Raw genomic sequence first — 21,993 nt, 5'->3', positions numbered from 1 at the left:
GTTTTTCTGTCTGGGTTCTGTCATGTCTGATCCAGCCTCCTTTTCCCTGGAACAGGTATAGTGAGTCAGTTTTGAACTTTTCATCCAGCAAAAGGAACAAAGTAATACTGTCCATGCCACATCCGCTGCCGCTCTGAAGAAGATAAAAATCTCTCCAAAAATATAATTTAAAATGCACATTAAACACAGGTCAAACAGCAAGAGGCAACAGTTCCATCCATGAGCTCTACCCTTTTTCTAACTTTATTTTCCACTCATTACACTATTTGTATGTATGTACAAAAAACAAGCAAGTTGAATTTGCTGTTGTGTCTCACACATGCGCACACAGGAACACACACGCTCACACACATGCGGGTGTGTGTCTTTTGAGAAGAGGGAAGGTGTGGTTGAGTGTTGCGACACCACGGTGACGAGGACTTATTGCTTCTTAGTGCTGGAGAGGATGGACATCTTTTCCGAAGTCTGCTGTTTGGATTCCAACTTGTTTGTCTTTGTCTCGATTCTTGGTTTGTGCCAGTTTCTACGGACTGCTCCAAAGTAGGCGAGTGCAGGAGAGTTTGTCGGTAGCTGCTTTTCAGATGAGAGAGAAAGAAAAGAAGAAAAAAAAACCCTCACAATGTCTGTTTCTTCAAAATACAAGTGAGCACCCGTGTTTGAAGGGAATGTATAGCATTTTTTCTTCAGTGTTGCTGAAACACCTAAATATTCCTTTGAGACTGGCTAGAGGAAAAACAAAGTGTCAGAAGCAGTTGCTTGCCGTCAAAGCTTAGATGTGGATCAGATCTACTTCCTTGTTTGGTTCGTGTCACCATAGCACCAAGTCGACTGTCCAAGCTGCTGCACCGTCCAGCAGAGACACAGGAGGAGAAAAGATGATTCACTTCAAAAAAAGACAGAAGGATGTCAAATAGAACAAACGAGGCTAATATGGAAAGGTTACCCATTGCATCCGCCCTCCTTCAGCTTCACATAGCAGAAGGTTTTGTTCGAACACATGGGACCAGCTCACACATACACATGCGTGTATGCACACATGTACACCATGAAGAAGACACTATAAATTATATTTACCTAAGTGGACACATTTGGGGATTGCTTGCCTAAATTCTCCAGATGATTGAGGGAGTAGAGAAATCACCCTGGAAAATCCCTCGACCTTTGCGTTGGGGTTAAGTGGTAAAAACTGTTACTGAAAAAGGATTTTTGTGTTGACCAAATTTCTGATCTATCAAAAAAAACCAAACAATTTCCTGTCACACACCAAGATCATCCAGATACTGCTCCAGCAGCTGGCTCCGGGCTAGAGTTGATCACTGGCTCTCTGGTGTCTGCGTAGTTCAGGCTCCAAAGCTTTAATTGGAGGGGCCTCCTGTTCGGAGCTCCTCAGACTGTGGATTCAGCAGCGTCGTTGGGGATGGCGGGGTGAAACCAACCAAAGGCTTTTGGGTACAACAGGAAGTCACTGAGAGGCAAGAGAATCCAGGGCAATGAGAACGCCATCAGCTGTGTGCGCATTCATTGTTGGAGGTGATTGGATGGATGGATGGATGGATGGATGAATGGATGGATGGATGGGTGGGGAGTCAGGGTTCGAGGGTAGAAACTGGTTTGAGGAGTGTGGTTTAGGTTTCAGAGGGGAGGAGGGATTATTCTAGGAGGAGAAGGCGATTTTAACACTGCACGAGGAATAGCCCTCATCACTGGCCACACTCTGTAGGCTGCTGTGGTCATCCAGGTCACTGGTGCTGGCTGTGCTCACGTTGTCCAGCTCTCCATGGGAGAACTCTGTGCTTTCTACATCCACCTCGATTTCCTCTGCAGCCATGGACAGAGGAGGCAGGAACAGTCAGAAAAAGAAGGGTCAGGGAGAAGACAAAGAAAATAACAGTTATTCTTCATAGGGATCTCTTAGTCTTTGGTTATGTATCATGAGAATTAATTAGGTATTTTGTTTATGGAACTTTAAAAACCTTTATCCAAGGAAGTTTACTGAGCTTGCATGCTTTTTTTTCCGCAATGCACTGCTCCCCATTCATTTGCTTTCACACCTGAGTCCTGCCTTGGCTCATCTCCAGTCTTCTAGTGATGGCTACATGGAAGCTCTGATAGACCATAGCTTCAGTCTATCAAAGTTACAGCATGGCGCCCACAGCTGCTCACCTTGGTCAGAGTCGGAGCAGGTGGAGCATAGGGTGGAACCCACGCTGTCCATGCGTATTCTCTCTCCCTCTGCCAGGCAACCCGGGGTTCCAGGCGCAGCACTGGCACCACTGCCTCCTCTCAGCAGGTCCAGCTGACGCTGGAGGTGCCTCTGCTCTCGCTCCAGCGACTCCAGTTGGTATTGGCTCTTTCTGTCTGCCTCTTCTAGTTTCTGGTCAGGCAAGAGACAGTAAGAGACAGAAAACCAAGAGGTAGAACAAGCGAAAGAGAGAGAGAGAAACAGATACAAAGACAAACAAACAGAAACAATTACTTCAAAATTCATGGACCATAAAAAGGAGGGGGATAGAAAGGGGACAGTGGTGAAACACAGATGGCCAGAGATGGAAAAACAGCACAAACAAATCAAACTGTTTGTCAGCACTACAGAGAAAATGGAAAGGTGTAGAAAAGTAAGAAAATGACTAAGAACTGGGAAGAGGAGGTGAATTAAACCTGAAACAAAGATGATAGGGGTTTAAAGATGATGATGATGATGATGAAGATACAGGACAAATAGTTGATTATTTTGGGAATTATTTTCACATCAAAACTAAACTCTGTTGGATTGAAAACATTTCAGTAGGAAACAAATCTTAAGCGCATGCCACCTCCCTATAATGGCCTTGCATATACCATGTTGCCTTCCTCACCAGGGGCCTCAAGTATCAATCGTTACTATGGGTCAATTTGTTCTTGCACACGCATGGGATTTTTTAGCCCTGAAGTTTGTCTCAGAGACCAGTGTAGAACCTGGGTAACCCCTGAATTTAGACACCGATGGGCTAACACTGGTGTCTTTGCAGGCCTGGGTGATCTTTCGTTGTAATAGGTAGACAATAGATGTTAGGAGGAAGGAATTACAAATAACCATCATGCTTTGCAACTGCCTGTCAGACAATCTTGAGGGCTAAAAAATTCCATGGGTGTGTAAGAACAAATTTGCCCAGAGTAACGATTGATACATGAGGCCCCAGACCTGTGGTTGATGACCCATGGTGTTACACATTAAGTAAAGGCCATGACAGGGATCAAGTGGCTGCATTACATGCAAACATCAGCTCAACGTCACAAGCTAATGATGATGGCAAGTGTGACTTCTGTCTGAACTAACAAGCTATCAATAATCACAGAAAGTTGAATCAGTTCATTTGGACACAAGGTTTACTAGGAGAACCGTTTCATCTGTCACCATCTTACAATGCTGTGGTTGCAACTATTCCCGAATCCTCTGTGAATAGTACACGTGGCCATTGTAACGCTAGTTACGGTAACTTGCATATGAAACAGATCGTTGGTTCGGTCGCTATGCAACTGTATTGTTTATAAGGCTGGGGATACCTGCAGTCAGTTTAGACTGAAGAGGTCACTTATGCCCGTTTTCCACTACATGGTACTGGCTCAACTCCACTCGACTCGACTCGCAGTGTCGTTTTCCATTACCGTAACAGTACCCCCTCAGTGTAGCTGGTCTGCATTGATTTTGGTATTTAATTTTGATTTTTTTGGAAAGTCCACAAAGGGGTACCAGAAAAGTGGTAACAGTTACTAAAACGCCGGTACTTTCCAGTAATGGAAAACAAAAAAGTCGAGCCGAGTTGAGCCAGGAACATGTCGTGAAAAAGGGGCATTAGATTAGTGATGAAACGTTTCTCTCCCAATAAACGTTGTGTCCAGATGAACTGATTCAACTTTCTGTGATTTCTTTACACGGATTATTGAGCAAGCATCAAGACATTTTGAACCATTTTGGAGAGGATTGACTTAAACTTGTACGCAAGTACAAGCAAATGGTGCGTAAGATGGCAGACTAGAGGAACCACCTGAGATTCAGCCTCAGGTGCAGACAGAACGGGATTACACCTAAGAGCTTGCAAATGAAATGTTCAGTCAAGGGCCACCGAGCTAACCAGTACCCCCAGAAGGCACAGTGCCAGCTGTTGAACAAACGGGTGAGACAAACTAATTTTACCATTGACGCTTTGAAAGCCAAAGAGGAGCAGATCCAACAGAGGTTCACGTTGTGTCTAGATGAGACCACTTTCCAACGTGTGATTGAGTTATCGGAGAAGGCTCATCTAGTACGACATGGAAAATCAAAAACCAGCCAGCAAAAGAAGTTCGGCCTATTCACTGCACATCAGAGACGCCGGCAGAGAGAGAAATGGATGCCAGACACACACTGGCGACATGGACGTGTGGGTGACTTGTAACAGGGAGAATGTTGCCTCTTTCATTCCCACTCTGTGCCCCAAATGCCTTTCCTTGCACAACGTAACTAGGGTTGAGCGGGTACGATGTCCCGCCAGTGATATATTTTTTTCCTAGGATAGCGAAGTCAGTGTACCATCAAAATGATTTTGAAGCTGTTATTATAAGGTAAAAGGTCCGTGGTTGTCGTGGTGATGGCAGCAGTTGAAAAGCCTAAAAGCCTTAAATTATCCATCCATCCATTATCCAAACCGCTTATCCTGCTCTCAGGGTCGCAGGAGCCTATCCCAGCAGCCATTGGGCGGCAGGCGGGGAGACACCCTGGACAGGGCGGCAGGCCATCACACAGGGCCCACACACACACACACACACACACACTCATACCTAGGGGCAATTTTAAGTACGGCCGATTCACCTGACCTACATGTCTTTGGACTGTGGGAAGAAACTGGAACATCCGGAGGAAACCCACGCAGACACGGGGAGAACATACAAACTCTACACAGAGGATGACCCGGGATGACCCCCATGGTTGGACTACCCTGGGGCTCAAACCCAGGACCTTCTTGCCGTGACTAACCACTGCGCCACCACCGCGCCTTAAATTATCTTAAATTGAATTTTCAATTTATCGGGTCCTTTTTTCCTACATTATGTAAATTAAACTGTGTCGCCAACAAGAAGCATTCTTGAAGCAGGCTAGCAGAGTAGCTAGCCTTTAATGAGGAGTTTGACATTATGATGTTACAGCTTAAATGAATAAAGACGAGTGACCCTCCCGTTCAGGATAACGGTATAAGATACAGCTGCACTGCCAGCTGCGGTTTACTTCCCGCATTATAGGAAACGTTACGAGAGGTGAACGAGTCTTGCTGGGCACAATTTTAACTTAGGTAAATGGTATGTGTAGATATTAAATACGGATGAGTGTGTATTTAAAACCTATTAGATTAAAATGAGACACTTTTAGGAAGACACTCAGTACGTTTACATGATGTCAGAAAAAGTCGATTTATTCAGTCAAGTTGGACTGGCACGTCCAACTTGATTGAATTATTGTTGTAAGCTACTAATAAGACACGTTAGCCCCTAGCTAACGGGTCTGACCCTTTAGCCGAGCGGTTAGTGATGTCGCCTTGTGGTGCAGTACACCCCGTATCGAATCCCGCACCGGGCAAGAAAATAACCGGTTACATTGGTGGCAGCGGTGGGATCCAGAAGTGTGCCGATCCCCAGAAGTCTCTTCGGAGCGCGGGAAGAACAAAGCCCGAGGGCGCGCTTCCGGGAGAGGGTGACGACTGTAAACTACTAATAAGACACGTTAGTCCCTAGCTAACGGCTCTGACCCTTTGCCGAGCGGTTAGTGATGTCGCCTTGTGGTGCAATACACCCCGTATCGAATCCCGCACCGGGCAAGAAAATAACCGGTTACATTGTGTTAGTCCGACTAAAACTGGACTTTTAAAATACATGTAAACGTGCCAGTCCGACTGAAATCCTACTAAACAGAATTTCTCGAAGTCGGACCAACACAGCTAGCTAATGCGGCTGGAGATCGATTCACTCTGGCATGCCCCGAACTGGCCTAGGCGTTCTGCGCATGATCCCTAGTTCCCGCGGTCCAACAGCAACCGGCTGAAAGGGGGCATATCGCCACCTACCGTACCGGGGTCGGACATACTTCCGTCAATAAATCGATTCTCCTCCGGTTCTTGTATACTGGGACGACGACAGTAGTCTAATTACATGGCCTAATCGAGCTTTAACCGTTGCTCGACTTAACTGTGCATATGAATGCACTGAGCACGTGTTCTGTTCGTGTTTTCAACAGCTGCCATCACTTAAGTCACCAGTTAACACGGTCACCCGTTAAACAGAAACACGGGGGTAGCGGGAGTCCTTCCTTCTCCAAATACCTTAAATTCTGTTTATTCAACATTATGCAGAAAATAATTGTTCAAACTGTAACCGGTTATTTTCTTGCCCGGTGCGGGATTCGATACGGGGTGTACTGCACCACAAGGCCACATCACTAACCGCTCGACTAAAGGGTCAGACCCGTTAGCTAGGGGCTAACATGTCTTATTAGTAGTTTACAAAACCAAACGAATCTATGTTGAAACCACAGCGACCCCCCCCCCCCAGCTGCATGTCTGCTGTGGATGCATTGCAACTGCTTTATTATCGCACACCGCTAAAACCACAGATGAACGATTAGTCCACAACTATGCACAGTGTGGACTAGTGGTTTTGTCAGTCAACTATTCGACTATTCTGTGAAACCCCGAGTGTGACTGCAGTCGACAATGAGATCTTGTCAGTTACGTCTGCATACTTTTTTCTTTCTTTCCAGAGGCCCTGCATGTAGCTGTGTGTACTGTTACCAACAGTTTGAGTGTGATGGTGTGGTCCCCGCGTGACTTAATTGAGGCTGACAGGAAATCAAGGCATTAATAAAATCCAGGCCACTGCAGATTTATTTGTCTGAAAGCAGACTCATTTGTCTTGAGTGATGCAACGTGGCAGTTCGGTTTCCCTCTTTAATTTATGTTATTGCCTTCTCTGTTGCCAACGCTGTCTGGTGTGATAGAGGAGTTCTGTAACGTGACTAGACATCACCACGGTGTAAACAGCAGGATGATACATCGCCATAGATATAATTTCTGCTCCCTAGGACTACATCTAGATCATTTATTTTTTTGGCAACGGCAAAAAAGAATAGGGTTTATTGTATCACTCTGCTTTTAAATTATCAAGGAATATAAGCAGAGATGACATGATGAGGTTATAATGTATTTCAACACACAAGTCATTTCGCTAACATCCATGGTGTGTATGTTATGTCACTGGGCTATGAAGGGACCACTAGTAGTGTTATGCACATGCTGCCAGTAGACACCAGGGGCAAATCCATCGTATGCTAAGCCAGTGGTTCTCAACCTTTTTGGGGTCCTGGACCCCCTGCGTATTTTTGATCTACCCTGAGGACCCCTCCACCTGATCTTGGGGGAGGGGGGTTGCAATTTGATAGAAACAGTAGAAACTGCATTTTAAATTGCATTATAGCATTTATTCACTCTTTAGGGCAAAATAAGAGCTTTCAGTTGTAACTTAGATGTAGTTAAACAAAACAGAATTCTTATGCAGTAACTTTCAGATATATGTAACAACAGAATTTTTATGCAGTAACTTTTAACAATGCAAACGGGAGCGAGATCTCTTATTAAAATACAATAAATTACACTTGTGAAACAGATGTAATTAGAGAAAAAAGTCCTGTTGCCCTTTATAGTTTAGGTAGATAAAGGTCTCAGTCACATTTGAGTAAAATAATCCTATTTCTATAAATGTCATAGGATATTTTTTTTAAAGATATTTTATTTTCACGGACCCCTTGCAATTACACCACGGACCACTAGGGGCCCGCGGACCCCCGGTTGAGAAACACTGTGCTAAGCTACCAATTGCAAGCAACTTCTTTCTTTTTTTTGGGAGGGGGGAGGGGCGGGGGGCGCCCCTCCCCCAGTTGTAGCTGGCCAATTACCCCACTCCTTTGAGCCGTCTCGGTCGCTGCTCCACCCCCTCTGCCGATCCGGGGAGGGCTGCAGTCTACTATATGCCTCCTCCGATACATGTGGAGTTGCCAGCCGCTTCTTTTCACCTGACATTGAGGCGTTTCGCCAGGAGGACGTAGCGCGTGGGAGGATCACGCTATTCCCCCCAGTTCCCCCTCCCCACCAAACATACGCCCCGACCGACCAGAGGAACCGCTAGTGCAGTGACCAGGACAAATACCCATATCCAGCTTCCTCCCGCAGACACAGTGTAGGGATGCCCCACCAAGCCAGTGGCAACACGGGGATTCGAACCACCGTCCCCATGTTGGCAACGGAATAAACCGTCATGCCACTCGGATGCCCTGCAAGCAATTTCTTAATGCAGCTTCAAAACGGATCTAAATCCACCTTCGCTAATCTAGAAACACAAATGAGAGCAATATTTAAAAGCAAAAAGAATCGGCATTTGTGGTGAACAAAGGTAAAGGCAAGTAGTTGACACCCCTATATATTTTCACATTGGACTGAAACAGGGTTGGCTCTGGAATCCTTAATTTGGGCATGAAATGTATGTCACACATAAGAGGTCTACTCTTCATAGCCTGCAATTCGCTATTTTGGTCACAGTTAGCATACGTAGAACACCGTTAATATTACAACCAATGCAGACAGGTTAATGTAGCCTCAGCAGTGTGTTTTTCACCTTAATACTTCATTTCATTTTAGGAGAAGTGTTTTTGAATCTGAGTGATTCCTTTTCACTTGCACAAACCGTCTATCATCCCTTCCTTATTCTGTTAACAAGAACATTTGGTTAATAAAAACAGTGTAAAATACAGATGCAAGCAGCAATTAAGGAGGCCAAAGACAAATGGAGTCACATTGAGGTGTAGTGTAAAGCCCTGCCATTGGTGCTAGTCTTATAAAAATGCGTAGACAATTTGATACAAAACTGGCGCACTATTTGGCACTGGTGACTCGGGAAAGTAACGGTCCTCCACCTGAAACTCACCAATCCCATAAGCTGTCTGAAAGTCTTGACCCCTTTTTCCATTACCTGAGTGAAATACATTGTTTGAAAATTCATTTATTCATCTTCAGCCGTTTCTCCAGAGTAGGGTTGCGGTGGCAGCAAGCTAAGTGGGGCACTCCAGACGTCCCTCTCCCCAGCAATGCCCTCCAGCTCCTCCTGGGGGGATCCCAAGGCATTCCCTGGCCAGATTGGACATGTAGTCCTTACAGAGAGTTCTGGTTCTACCCCGGGGTCTCCTTCCAGTTGGCTGTGCCCGGAAAACCCCCAAAGGAAGGTGCCCAGGAGGCATCCTGATCAGATGCCCGAACCACCTCAACTGGCTCCTTTCGATGCGAAGGAGCAGCGGCTTTACTTCGAGCTCCCTCCGGATGTCCGAGCTCCTCACCCTATCTCTAAGGCTGAGCCCAGACACCCTACGGAGGAAACTTATTTCAGCTGCTTGTATCTGCGATCTCACCCTTTCAGTCACTACCCAAAGCTCATAACCATAGGTGAGGGGTGGAACAAAGACTGACTGGTAAATTGAGAGCTTTGCCTCCCAGCTCAGCTCCCTCTTCACCACAACGGTCTGGTACAATGTCCGCATTACTGCTGATGCTGCACCAATCTGCCTGTCAATCTCCCGCTCCATCCAGCCCTCACTCGTGAACAAGACCCCAAGATAATTGAACTCCTTCACTTGAGGCAAAAACTCATCCTCAACCCGGAGGGAGCAATCCACCATTTTCTGGTAGAGAACCATGGTCTCAGACTTGGAGGTGCTGACTCTCATCCCGGCCATTTCATACTCAGCTACAAATCGCCCGAGTGCACTCTGGAGGTTGCTTTCTGATGACACCAACAACCACATCACCTGTGAAGAGCAGAGATGCAATTCTGAGGTTCCCAAAATGGACACGCTTCTCACCTTGGCTGTGTCTTGAGATTCTGTCCATGAATATCACAAACAGAATTGGAGTCCAGCACTCACCGAAAATGTGTTTGACTTTATGTCAAAAATAAGGACACGGCTCTCACTTTGGTCATATAAGGACCGCATGGCTTGTAGCAACTGCACCGGTACCCCATACTCCCGCAGTACCCCCTACCGAGTGCCCCGGGGTATACGGTCGTAAGCCTTCTCCAAGTCTACAAAACACATGTAGACTGGCTGGTCAAACTGCCATGCCTCCCTCAGCACTTTCACAAGGATAGAGTTGGTCTGTTGTTCCATGGTCAGGACGGAATCCACATTGTTCCTCCTGGATCCGAGGTTCGACAATCGGTCGGAGCCTCCTTTCCAGCACCCTAGAGTAGACTTTTCCAGGGAGGCTGAGCAGTGTGATGCCCCAATAATTGGAGTACACCCTCCGGTCCCCTGCTACTCCACAGGTACTATCCCCGACCTCCACGTGACACTGAAGAGGCGTGTCAGCCAAGACAGCCCAACAATGTCCAGAGCCTTCAGGGTGAATCTCATCAACACCCGGTTCCTTGCCACCGAGGAGCTTCTTAAATACCTCAGAGACCTCTGCCAGGGATATGGGTGGGGCTTCCCCCCGAATCTTCAGACTCTACCTCCTCAACTGAGGACGTGTTAGCCAGGTCCAGAAGCTCCTCAAAGAGTTATTTTCACCGCCGGACAACATCCCCAGTGTGGGTTAACAGTTCCCCTCCCCAGCTGAAAACAGCCTGAGTCACGTCCTGCTTCCCCTTCCTGAGTCACGTCCTGCTTCCCCTTCCTGAGTCGCCGGATGGTTTGCTAGAACTTCCTTGAGGCCAACCGAAGGTCCTCCTCCATAGCCTCCCCAAACTCCTCCCACACCCGAGTTTTTGCTTCCGCAATCACCGAAGCCGCAGCCCTTCTGGCCTCCCGGTACCTGTTTGCTGCTTCAGGGGACCCCTGGGCCAACCAAGCCTGAAAGGCCTCCTTCTTCAGTCTGACGACTTCCCTTACCACCGGTTTCCACCAGCGGGTTCTTAAGTTGCCATCTCGACAGGCACTGATGACCTTATGACCACAGCTCCTACCTGCCGCATCTGCAATAGAGGCTTTGAACGTGGCCCACCCAGACTCCATGTTCCCAGCCTCCCTTGGGATACATGAGAACTTCTTCAGGATCTGATCCAACTCACCACCAGGGAGTGATCAGTTGACAGCACTGCTCCTGTCTTCACCCGAGTGTTAAAACATATGGCTGCAGATCTGATGATATGACCACAAAGTCTATCATCAATCTTCAGCCTAAGTTGTTCTGGTACCAAGTACACTTATGAACTACCTTATGTTTGAACGTGGTGCTTGTTATGGCCAATCCATTAAGGCTCATTTATGCTCCCTTTACGTACGTAAATAGATACGTCCATTTCAAATGTTCTAAACGTCACTGCCCACATACTTCCCATCTGTGTTTTACGTTGGCATGGTTGTTAAGCAATACATCCACTAGAGGGCAGTTCAGAGTTAAGTTCAGAGTTCACTTCCGAGTTCAGAGGTAAGGTGTCTAGGCTGCCGGAAATTCACACGAAGAAGAAGAGAGCAAACATGGCGACGGTGGAGGAGATCATGAGCATGTATCTGTTAAAAAATAAGCAAAAAAAGAGGCAGCGTAGTAGGCTCGAACAAATCAGTCCTGCACAGACCTCCACTTCTCCTTCACTGCCATCCAACTCACTCCCAATTCACGTCCAATCTCCTCCCAACTGTTCTTTAGCAGTTGTTTGTCTCTGTGCCCAGGCGAGGTAACATCATAAATATGTTTATAACTACGTACTAACTCGCACAGCCTTTCCTCACAAAGTTCGGCCATTTCTTCGTCTTCTTTGTTGTGTGTTGCTGGCTGGTCGCGCGTGAGCTATTAACTACACTGCGCAACACTGCCCCCACAATTTCTTGCAGCTCGGGTTCCAATTGGGAAGACTGTTCCTCCCAATCATGCCCCTCCAGGTTTCTCCATCATTGCCCACGTGAGCGTTGAAGTCCCCCAGCAGAACTATAGAGTCCCCAGGCAGAACCCTATACAGGACACCACCCAGAGACTCCAAGAAGGCCAGATACTCCAAACTGCTATTCGGTGCATAACCATACACAAAACAGTCAGAGCCTTTCCCCCAACGACTCGCAGTCATATAGAGGCTACCCTCTCATTCCCTAGGGAGAACTTCCACACGGCAGTGCTCAACCTGGGACTTGTGAGTATCCCCACACCCGCTCGGCGCCTGTCACCTTGGCCAATTCCGGAAAAGTAAAGACTCCAGTCCCTCCCCAGGAATTTGGTACCAGAGCCCATGCTATGTGTGGAGGTGAGCCCAACTATTATCTAGTTGGTATTGGTATTGCTCCACCTCCCGGACCAGCTCAGGGTCCTTCCCTGTCAGAGAGGTGACATTCCATGCCCCAAGGTCCAGTTTGCGATGCCGGAAGTCGGCATGCTCCGGTCCCTGCCTTTGCCTGCTGCCCTGCTTGCATTGCACTCTACCCCAATGCTCATTCCCGCGGGTGGTGGGTCCATGTTGCTTTTTCGGGCTGGGCCCGACCGGGCTCCATGGGCCAAGGCCTGGCCACCAGACGTTCGCCAACAAGCTCCCTTCCCAGGTCTGGCTCCAGGAGGGGGTCCTGGTTTCCCTTTTCCGGAATAGGTGCTGTAGCTCTGCTGTTGTAATTCCATTGGAATTACAATGGAGTTACAATTAGCTCTCTACATGTCTGAATTAATGTGATTCAATTGTTGGACCATCTCGTAATCCAGTTAATATTACGCAGCAACTGTTTTCATGAAGTATAGTTCCACCCCTATATCTGTGCGATACAAAATGAGTTATTAAAATTCAGATTTAATGTACTGTTTGCCGTTTGGCCAAACTGCCATCTAGTGACTGTTTTCGGTAGGACAAGTGTTTGAATTATTGTTATAATTACTGTAGCGATGACTCCCTGCCTTCCTGCCCCCCCCCCCCTTGGAATTTCATCAGAGATAAGTAGGCAAAGTCATTTCATATACTGATTTTGCAAAGTGGCCCTTGACCCAACTCACATAAAGGAGCCAAACTGACATCAACCAGACCAGAGGACCTCCCGAAGTAATCATGTTTTGGATATCTTCACCGTTGATCATGGGAAGGAGAGTTAATCCCATCTCAACACAAGACAAGAACTCTTTTCCACAGAAGAAGAAGAACGTTCTCATCTCATCATTGGTGAAGATGAGTGTTGTGTATTTGAGATTAAATACATTTTTTCTTGGTAAGGACAATGACTTGGGTTAATCAATTCAAGTTTCATTCTCTCCACTCTCTCTACCTCTGACCCACCTACACACACACACACACACACACACACACACACACACACACACACACACACACACACTCAAAATCCCTCTCTTAACTGTGCCAGATGCTGGTGATCTTATCTGAGGTACATGTTTGAATTGATATGAAATAATTGTTTAACCCTCTAGTGACCTGGCTAATATTACTCAGCAAACAATTTTATGAACCATGACCTCGCTCCAATAACTGTAGAGCTTAAACTGACTAAGATGTCGATTCGAGGTTTTAACTGCATTTCTAACGTGTCATGTCTACTGCCGTTTAGTGGCCATAGGCGGTTAAGTCTCTCGGGTCAAATGATATGCTGTTAACCATATTATTTCCTTTCATTTTATTTTATTGATGTTATTCAGTTAATCTTCTTGTGTAAGATGGTAATTTTATTGCATGGCAATCAATGAGTCATTGGTTAACTTCTGTTCATCTCCTGATAGTACCTCTAGAAACTTGCTTTTCTGGATAGTTTAGATAGATGTCATTTCGGATAAATATTAGATGTCATAGTATGATTGCTCGTTGTTAATCATACATTCTCTGGTGTGTTAGGTAATATGCTGTAACACACTTCCCTTTGATGGGCCATGGAGTTTCAGCTGGTTGTGTGAATTACTAAAAAGTGTCCAGATGAACCGATTCAACTTTCTGGGACAGTCTGCATTAAATAATCCTCTCTCCTAAAATCACAGAATGAACATCAACGAGAAGATGGATGGAGATGCACCACATGAAAACCATCCTCCCACCTGTGAAATGCCCAGAGCCAGGCAGGATAAATAGCCAGGTCCGCCTTGGAGTAAAAAAGAGGTTTTTAAAGTTTTTCAAAATGTTGTTTTTCAATACTATTCTTTTTATATTTTCTTTCCTTCCAAAGACTCTTCTCAAGATTTTTTTTATTTTCCAAGTCCTTCCCTATTTTTTCCACTTTTTTTGTATACTTATTAATTTTGTGCTGCAGATTGAAGAGAACAGGTGACACTATTTCACCCATTGGTCACTAGAAGAGTGCAGATATAAGTCAAGTCAAGTCAATTTTATTTGTATAGCCCAATATCACAAATTTGCCTCAGTGGGCTTTACAGCAACACAACATGCTGTCCTTAGACCCCCGTATCGGATAAGGAAGAACTCCCCAAAAAAAACCCTTTAACAGGGAGAAAAAATAGGAAGAAACCTCAGGGAGAGCAACAGAGGAGGGATCTCTCTCCCAAGACGGACGACGTGCGATGGATGTTGTGTTGTCAAACATACTCAGATATATACTCAGATGTACTCATATATACTCAGATGTACTCAGCTATATTCAGATGTATACTCATATATACTTAGATGTACTCAGATATACTGATATACTCAAAAAACTAATATATTCAGATGTACTCAGATATACTCAGATATACTCACATCCTCAGATGTACTCAGATATACTCAGATGTACTCAGATATACTCAGATGTACTCATATGTACTCAGATATATTCAGATGTACTCAGATATACTAATAAAAAACTCAGATATACTCAGCTGTACTTAGATATACTCAGATATACTCAGATGTACTCAGATATACTCATGTATACTCAGAAATACTCAGATGTATTCAGACATGCTCAGATGTGCTCAGATGTACTCAGATATACTCAGATATACTCATGTATACACAGATATACTCGGATGTATTCAGATGTACTCATATGTACTCAGATATACTCTTACGCCATCCAGCTTGCATGGTTTGATATGAATACCAGAGTGCTTTTAGTAAGATGCTTATCAAATAAGGGGGCGCTCTTGCTCTTGTAGTTTAACAAACTAGTTACCATGGATTCATTCAGTCAAAAGCTTTGGATGCCTCCATGAAACACATTAATATTGAAGTGATATGTCTTCTATACTTATACAACTTCCTTCAGTGCATATACACACCTTTGTGCCGTGTTTATTTTCAAAACCAGTTTGATGGCCAGTGGTGAAGTGATGGTCAGTGGTGAAGTGATGGCCAGTGGTGAAGTGATGGCCAGTGGTGAAGTGATGGCCAGTGGTGAAGTGATGGTCAGTGGTGAAGTGATGGTCAGTGGTGAAGTGATGGCCAGTAGTAATGGCCAGTGGTGAAGTGATGGTCAGTGGTGAAGTGATGGTCAGTGGTGAAGTGATGGCCAATAGTGATGGTCAGTGGTGAAGTGATGGCCAGTGGTGAAGTGATGGCCAGTGGTGAAGTGATGGCCAGTAGTGATGGTCAGTGGTGAAGTGATGGCCAATAGTGATAGCCAGTGGTGAAGTGATGGCCAATAGTGATAGCCAGTGGTGAAGTGATGGCCAATAGTGATAGCCAGTGGTGAAGTGATGGTCAGTGGTGAAGTGATGGCCAATAGTGATGGTCAGTGGTGAAGTGATGGCCAATAGTGATGGCCAGTGGTGAAGTGATGGTCAGTGGTGAAGTGAAGGTCAGTGGTTCAGAGTTTCACATCTGCATGCTATCACTGCCTTTTCTTCTAGGCATCTGTAATGTTACACACATTCTGATGTGCTTTTTCTTTTCATTTTTCACCGAAGGACTTGGTACCACAGCATTTTATAAAGCAATAGATCATCTCATCACAACTGCACTTTTCTCTTTTCTTTAAATTAAAAAAAAACAACAACTTTGCCATACATGAAATATTCGTCATCTGGTCAGTGGGTGGTTTCTCTTTGACTCTCTCACAGACCTTCTTTTTTTTTTATTTGAGAAAGTACAAAAGACCAAAAAAAGAAAAAAAGAGAAGCAAAAGAGAAAAAAAACATAAACAAGAACTAAAACAGCAATGAATTAACAAAAGCACAGCATCCTGTCTGCAGCATTTTGTAAAGTCCATCGGCACATCATCAGGCCTTGCAGGAGTCAGGAAGTGACCCGTTCTATGGCTCAAACCTGGAAACCAAAGACACCCCCCGTATGAATAATCGTGCTACAAACGGCTAAACATCCAGAATGACTTTCACATTTTGGTGTTTTGCTTTGGGACAACAATGCACCCACACATTCCACGACACCTTCAGCAGGCTGGCGCTGGCCTGGCAGATTACACTGATGTGAATATTCTTTACCAGGTTCACTTAGGAAAGCATTTTTGGGAACGTCTCACACACACACACACACACACACACACACACACACACACACACACACACACACACACACACACACACTATGAAGAGCTCAGTACACACACACTATAAAGATCTCAGTACACACACACACACACACACACACTATGAAGAGCTCAGTACACACACACTATGAAGAGCTCAGTACACACACACTATAAAGAACTCAGTACACACACACACACACACACACACACACACTATGAAGAGCTCAGTACACACACACTATGAAGAGCTCTGTACACACACACACACACACACACACACACTATGAAGAGCTCAGTACACACACACTATGAAGAGCTCAGTACACACACACACACTATGAAGAGCTCAGTACACACACACACACACACACACTATGAAGAGCTCAGTACACACACACACTATGAAGAGCTCAGTACACACACACACACACACACACTATGAAGAGCTCAGTGCATGCACACGCACGCACACACACGCTATGAAGAACTCAGTATACCAACACTATGAAGAGCTCAGCACATACACACACACACACGCACACGCACACGCACACACACACACACACACGCACACCATGAAGAGCTCAGGACACACACACACATACACACACACACACACACACACTATGAAGAGCTCCGTACACTAGCCTCAAGGCTCAGCGTTTTTGGTTTCTATTTTTCAAAGCCATCCAGCATGCCACATTTCGAAACAAGAGGACAGTTACATAACATCACATGAACAGGAACAACTTTTGGATCCGTGGAAACATTAAATCCAGGTGAAAGTCAGTTTAAACCGATATGCTTCTTTTAAAAAAAATCTGCGTGAAAATCGGTAAAAACCGAAAATGCTGAGCCTTGACTATCCTACACCCCCCCCCCCCCCCACGTAGTGGCATGACTGCAGCCACCTTTTCTTTTGTCCTGCTTAAATGCACAGTGGATGTGTTTCACCACACATCTTCCAGCAGTGTGCTCAACAGGGAGAAATGATGCTGGGTATGAGGTGTCTGTTCCCTGCAAGCTCCAAACCTCTACTGTCTCTCCATAAAAATGTCTGTCCAGATGGGAATGAAGCCAGGAAACTTTTGCAATGACATGTTTGAATGCATTACCTTTTGACACGACATTAACAACTACGACCTGCTTTATAATGGCTGCTTGTAGTTCTGTTAGAGGGTCAAGGACAGGGTCCTCCAAACTGTTCTTCTTTGCACACCACTTAGCGTCCATCCATTCATTATCTGAACCACATATCCTGCTCTCAGGGTGGCGGGGATGCTGGAGCCTATCCCAGCAGTCATTGGGCGGCAGGCGGGGAGACACCCTGGACAGGCCACCAGGCCATCACACAGGGCCAACACACACACACACACACACACACACACACACACACTCATACCTAGGGGCAATTTAGTATAGCTGATTCACGTGACCTACATGTCTTTGGACTGTGGGAGGAAACCGGGACCCCCAGAGGAAACCCACGCAGACATGGGGAGAACATGCAAATGGCACACAGAGGATGAACCGGGACAACCCCCAAGGTTGGACTACCCTGGGGCTCAAACCCAGGACCTTCTTGCTTTTAGGCAACCATGCTAACCACTGTGCCACCGTGCTAACCACCACTTAATATAAAAATATATATATATACAGTGCATCTGGAAAGTATTCACACCCCTTCACATTCTCCACATTTTGTTATGTTTCAGCCTTATTCCAAAATGGATTAAATTCCTTTTTTTCCCTCACCAATCCACACACAATACCCTATAATGACAAAGTGAAAAAGGGTTTGTAGAAATTTTTGCAAATTTATTAAAAATAAAAAACGGAAATATTGCATGTATATAAGTATTCACACCCTTTGCTATGACACTCAAAACTGAGCTCAGGTTCATCCTGTTTCCACTGATCATCCTTGAGATGTTTCTACATCTTGATTGGAGTCCACCTCTAGTAAATTCAATTCATTGGACATGATTTGGAAAGGCACACACCTGTCTATATAAGGTCCCACTGTTGACAGTGCATGTCAGAGCAGAAACCAAGCCATAAAGTCAAAGGAATTGTCTGTGGACCTCCGAGACAGGATTGTATCGAGGCACAGATCTGAGGAAGGGTACAAAAACATTTCTACAGCTTTGAAGGTCCCGAAGAACACAGTGGTCTCCATCATTCGTAAATGGAAGAAGTTTGGATCCACCAGGACTCTTCCTAGAGCTGGCCGCCCAGCCAAACTGAGCAATCGGGGGAGAAGGGCCTTGGTCAGGGAGGTGACCAAGAACCTGATGGTCACTCTGACAGAGCTCCAGTATTCCTCTGTGGAGATGGGAGAACCTTCCAGAAGGACAACCATCTCTGCAGCGCTCCACCAATCAGGCCTTTATGGTAGAGTGGCCAGACGGAAGCCTCTGCTCAGTAAAAGGCACATGACAGCCCGCTTGGAGTTTGCCAGAAAGCACCTAAAGGACTCTCAGACCATGAGAAACAAGATTCTCTGGTCTGATGAAACCAAGATTGAACTCTTTGGCCTGAATGCCAAACGTCTCGCCTGGAGGAAACCAGGCACCTCTCATCACCTTGCTAATACCATCCCTACAGTGAAGCATGGTGGTGGCAGCATCATGCTGTGGGGATGTTTTTCAGTGGCAGCAACTGGGAGACTAGTCAGGATCGAGGGAAAGATGAACGGAGCAAAGTACAGACAGATCCTTGATGAAAACCTGCTCCAGAGCGCCCAGGACCTCAGACTAGGGCGAAGGTTTACCTTTCAACACGACAACGACCCTAAGCACACAGCCAAGACAACGAAGGAGTGGCTTCGGGACAAGTCTGTGAATGTCCTTGTGTGGCCCAGCCAGAGCCAAGACTTGAACCCCATTGAACATCTCTGGAAAGACCTGAAAATAGCTGTGCAGCGACGCTCCCCATCTAACCTTACAGAGCTCGAGAGGCTCTGCAGAGAAGAATGGGAGAAATACCCCAAATATAGGTGTGCCAAGCTTGTAGCTTCATACCCAAGAAGACCTGAGGCTGTAATTGCTGCCAAGGGTGCCTCAACTGAGTAAAGGGTGTGAATACTTATGTACATGCAATATTTCAGTTTTTTATTTTTAATAAATTTGCAAAATTTCTACAAAACCTTTTTCACTTTGTCATTATGGGGTATTGTATGTAGAGTGATGAGAAAAAAAAGGAATATAATCCATTTTGGAATAAGGCTGTAACATAACAAAATGTGGGGAAAGTGAAGGGGTGTGAATACTTTCCGGATGCACTGTGTGTAAATATATATATATATATATGCACTGTGTATATATATATATATATATATATATATATATATATATATATATATATATATATATATATATATATTACATTATATTACATTACAGTCATTTAGCCGACGCTTTTCTCCAAAGCGACTTACAATAAGTGCATTTGACGTAGGAAATCAGGAGAACTACCAGTCATCAGGGCATCTAAACAAGCATCTAAGAGCAAAACCAGTGCTGAAGTAAAAGCGCAAGAAAGATTTTTTTTTTAAATGAGTGAATACAATAAGTGCTAAGAACAAGTAACAGGGTAGTAGTTCTTGAAGAGGTGAGTTTTCAATCTGCGCCGAAAGATGGGCAGTGACTCCGCTGTCCTGACATCAGTGGGGAGTTCATTCCACCACTGTGGGGCCAGGACAGAAAAGAGCCGTGGCCGGGTCCATCGGCAGCAGGGGCCTCTGAGCGACGGGGCAACCAGGCGTCTCAAGGCAGCAGAGCGAAGTGGTCAGGCAGGGGCGTAGGGCTTGACCATGGCCTGAAGATAGGAAGGAGCTGTTCCTTTCACTGCCCTGTAGGCTAGCACCAGAGTCTTAAACTGGATGCGAGCAGCAACTGGGAGCCAGTGTAGGGACATGAGAAGGGGAGTTGTGTGGGAGAACTTAGGGCGGTTGAACACTAGACAAGCTGCAGCTTTCTGAACAAGCTCCACAGGTCTGATGGCCGACGCCGGGGCGCCAGCAAGGAAGGAGTTGCTGTAATCCAGCCAGGAGATGACCAGAGCCTGGATGAGCACCTGTGCCATCTCGTCGGTGAGGAATGGGCGAATCCTCCTGATGTTATTGAGGAGAAATCTGCAGGAGCGAGCAACTGATGCAACATTTGCAGCAAACTACAGTTGGTCATCCAGGTTCACACCCAGATTCCTCGCAGTCCGAGTTGGCGTCACCACGGTGTTGTCAATGGTGATGGCCAGGTCTCAGTGTGGGCAACCTTTCCCTGAGAGAAATATCAGCTCTGTCTTGTCCAGATTGAGCTTCAGGTGGTGTGTCGCCATCCACTCCGAGATGTCAGTTAAGCACACAGCAATGCGTGTCTCTACTTGTGTGTCAGAGGGAGGAAAGGACAAGATCAGCTGGGTGTCATTGGCATAACAATGGTAAGAGAAGTCATGCGAGTGAATAACAGAACCCAGGGATGTCATGTACAGGGAGAAAAGGAGAGGACCCAGAACCGAACCATGTGGATATATATATATATGCTGACCTTTCTGCTCTAGTCCCATCTGTGGAGAAAGTTACATTCGATATGTTACCCTTCTGCATGTCATGGCAGAACAGTCAACCTCAGTCATACAGTTTTCAGGGTAAATGTGATGATTCATTGTCAACATTACATGTCTGTCAAATTCATCCAAGATGACCTGGTGGAACGAAGACAGCGGCAGCACCATACAGTTTTCTAAGAGAAGTCTTTCTGCTGACACCAAAACACCGTGCTTCACATAAAGCTGTGTCATCACGTGACAACGTCCCAACCATTTGTCTTCCCAAAATACTGGCAAATCCTGCACCATATTCACTTGCCCTGCACTGTATTCACATGTCCTGCACCATATTCACATGTCCTGCACCAGATTAACCTGTCCTGCACCATATTCATATGTCCTGCACCATATTCACTTGCCCTGCACTGTATTCACATGTCCTGCACCATATTCATATGTCCTGCACCATATTCACTTGCCCTGCACTGTATTCACATGTCCTGCACCATATTCACTTGCACTGCACCATATTCACATATCCTGCACCATATTCACGTCCTACATCAAATCACATGTCCTGCACCATATTCACATGCCCTGCACCATATTCACGTCCTGCATCAAATCACATGTCCTGCACCATATTCACATGCCCTGCACCATATTCGTATGCCCTGCACCATATTCACATGTCCTGCACCAGATTCACATCCTAGATCAAATCACATGTCCTGCACCATATTCACATGCCCTGCACCATATTCACATGCCCTGCACCATATTCGTATGCCCTGCACCATATTCACATGCCCTGCACCATATTCACGTCCTGCATCAAATCACATGTCCTGCACCATATTCACATGCCCTGCACCATATTCGTATGCCCTGCACCATATTCACATGTCCTGCACCAGATTCACATCCTGCATCAAATCACATGTCCTGCACCATATTCGCATGCCCTGCACCATATTCACATGTCCTGCACCATATTCACA

General features: G+C 45.7%; 1 protein-coding gene across 2 annotated transcripts in view; it reads right to left on the bottom strand.

The window, feature by feature from the left end:
• Nucleotides 1–225: 225 nt before the first annotated feature.
• The window catches only part of mxi1 (max interactor 1, dimerization protein), an 80,760-nt gene continuing 58,992 nt past the window's right edge, over nt 226–21,993 (bottom strand). For both annotated transcript variants that reach the window (XM_056280653.1, XM_056280654.1), the window contains exons 5-6: nt 2,164–2,374; nt 226–1,818 (exon numbers count right to left, since the gene is read on the bottom strand). In XM_056280653.1, the coding sequence (XP_056136628.1) occupies nt 1,655–1,818; nt 2,164–2,374 (375 nt within the window). In that variant the 3' untranslated portion in view covers nt 226–1,654. The remainder of the gene's footprint in view (nt 1,819–2,163; nt 2,375–21,993) is intronic.

The sequence above is a fragment of the Lampris incognitus genome, chromosome 5 (genome assembly GCF_029633865.1).
Source record: "Lampris incognitus isolate fLamInc1 chromosome 5, fLamInc1.hap2, whole genome shotgun sequence".
Taxonomy (NCBI): domain Eukaryota; kingdom Metazoa; phylum Chordata; class Actinopteri; order Lampriformes; family Lampridae; genus Lampris; species Lampris incognitus.
This window is presented reverse-complemented; position numbering and strand designations above follow the sequence as displayed.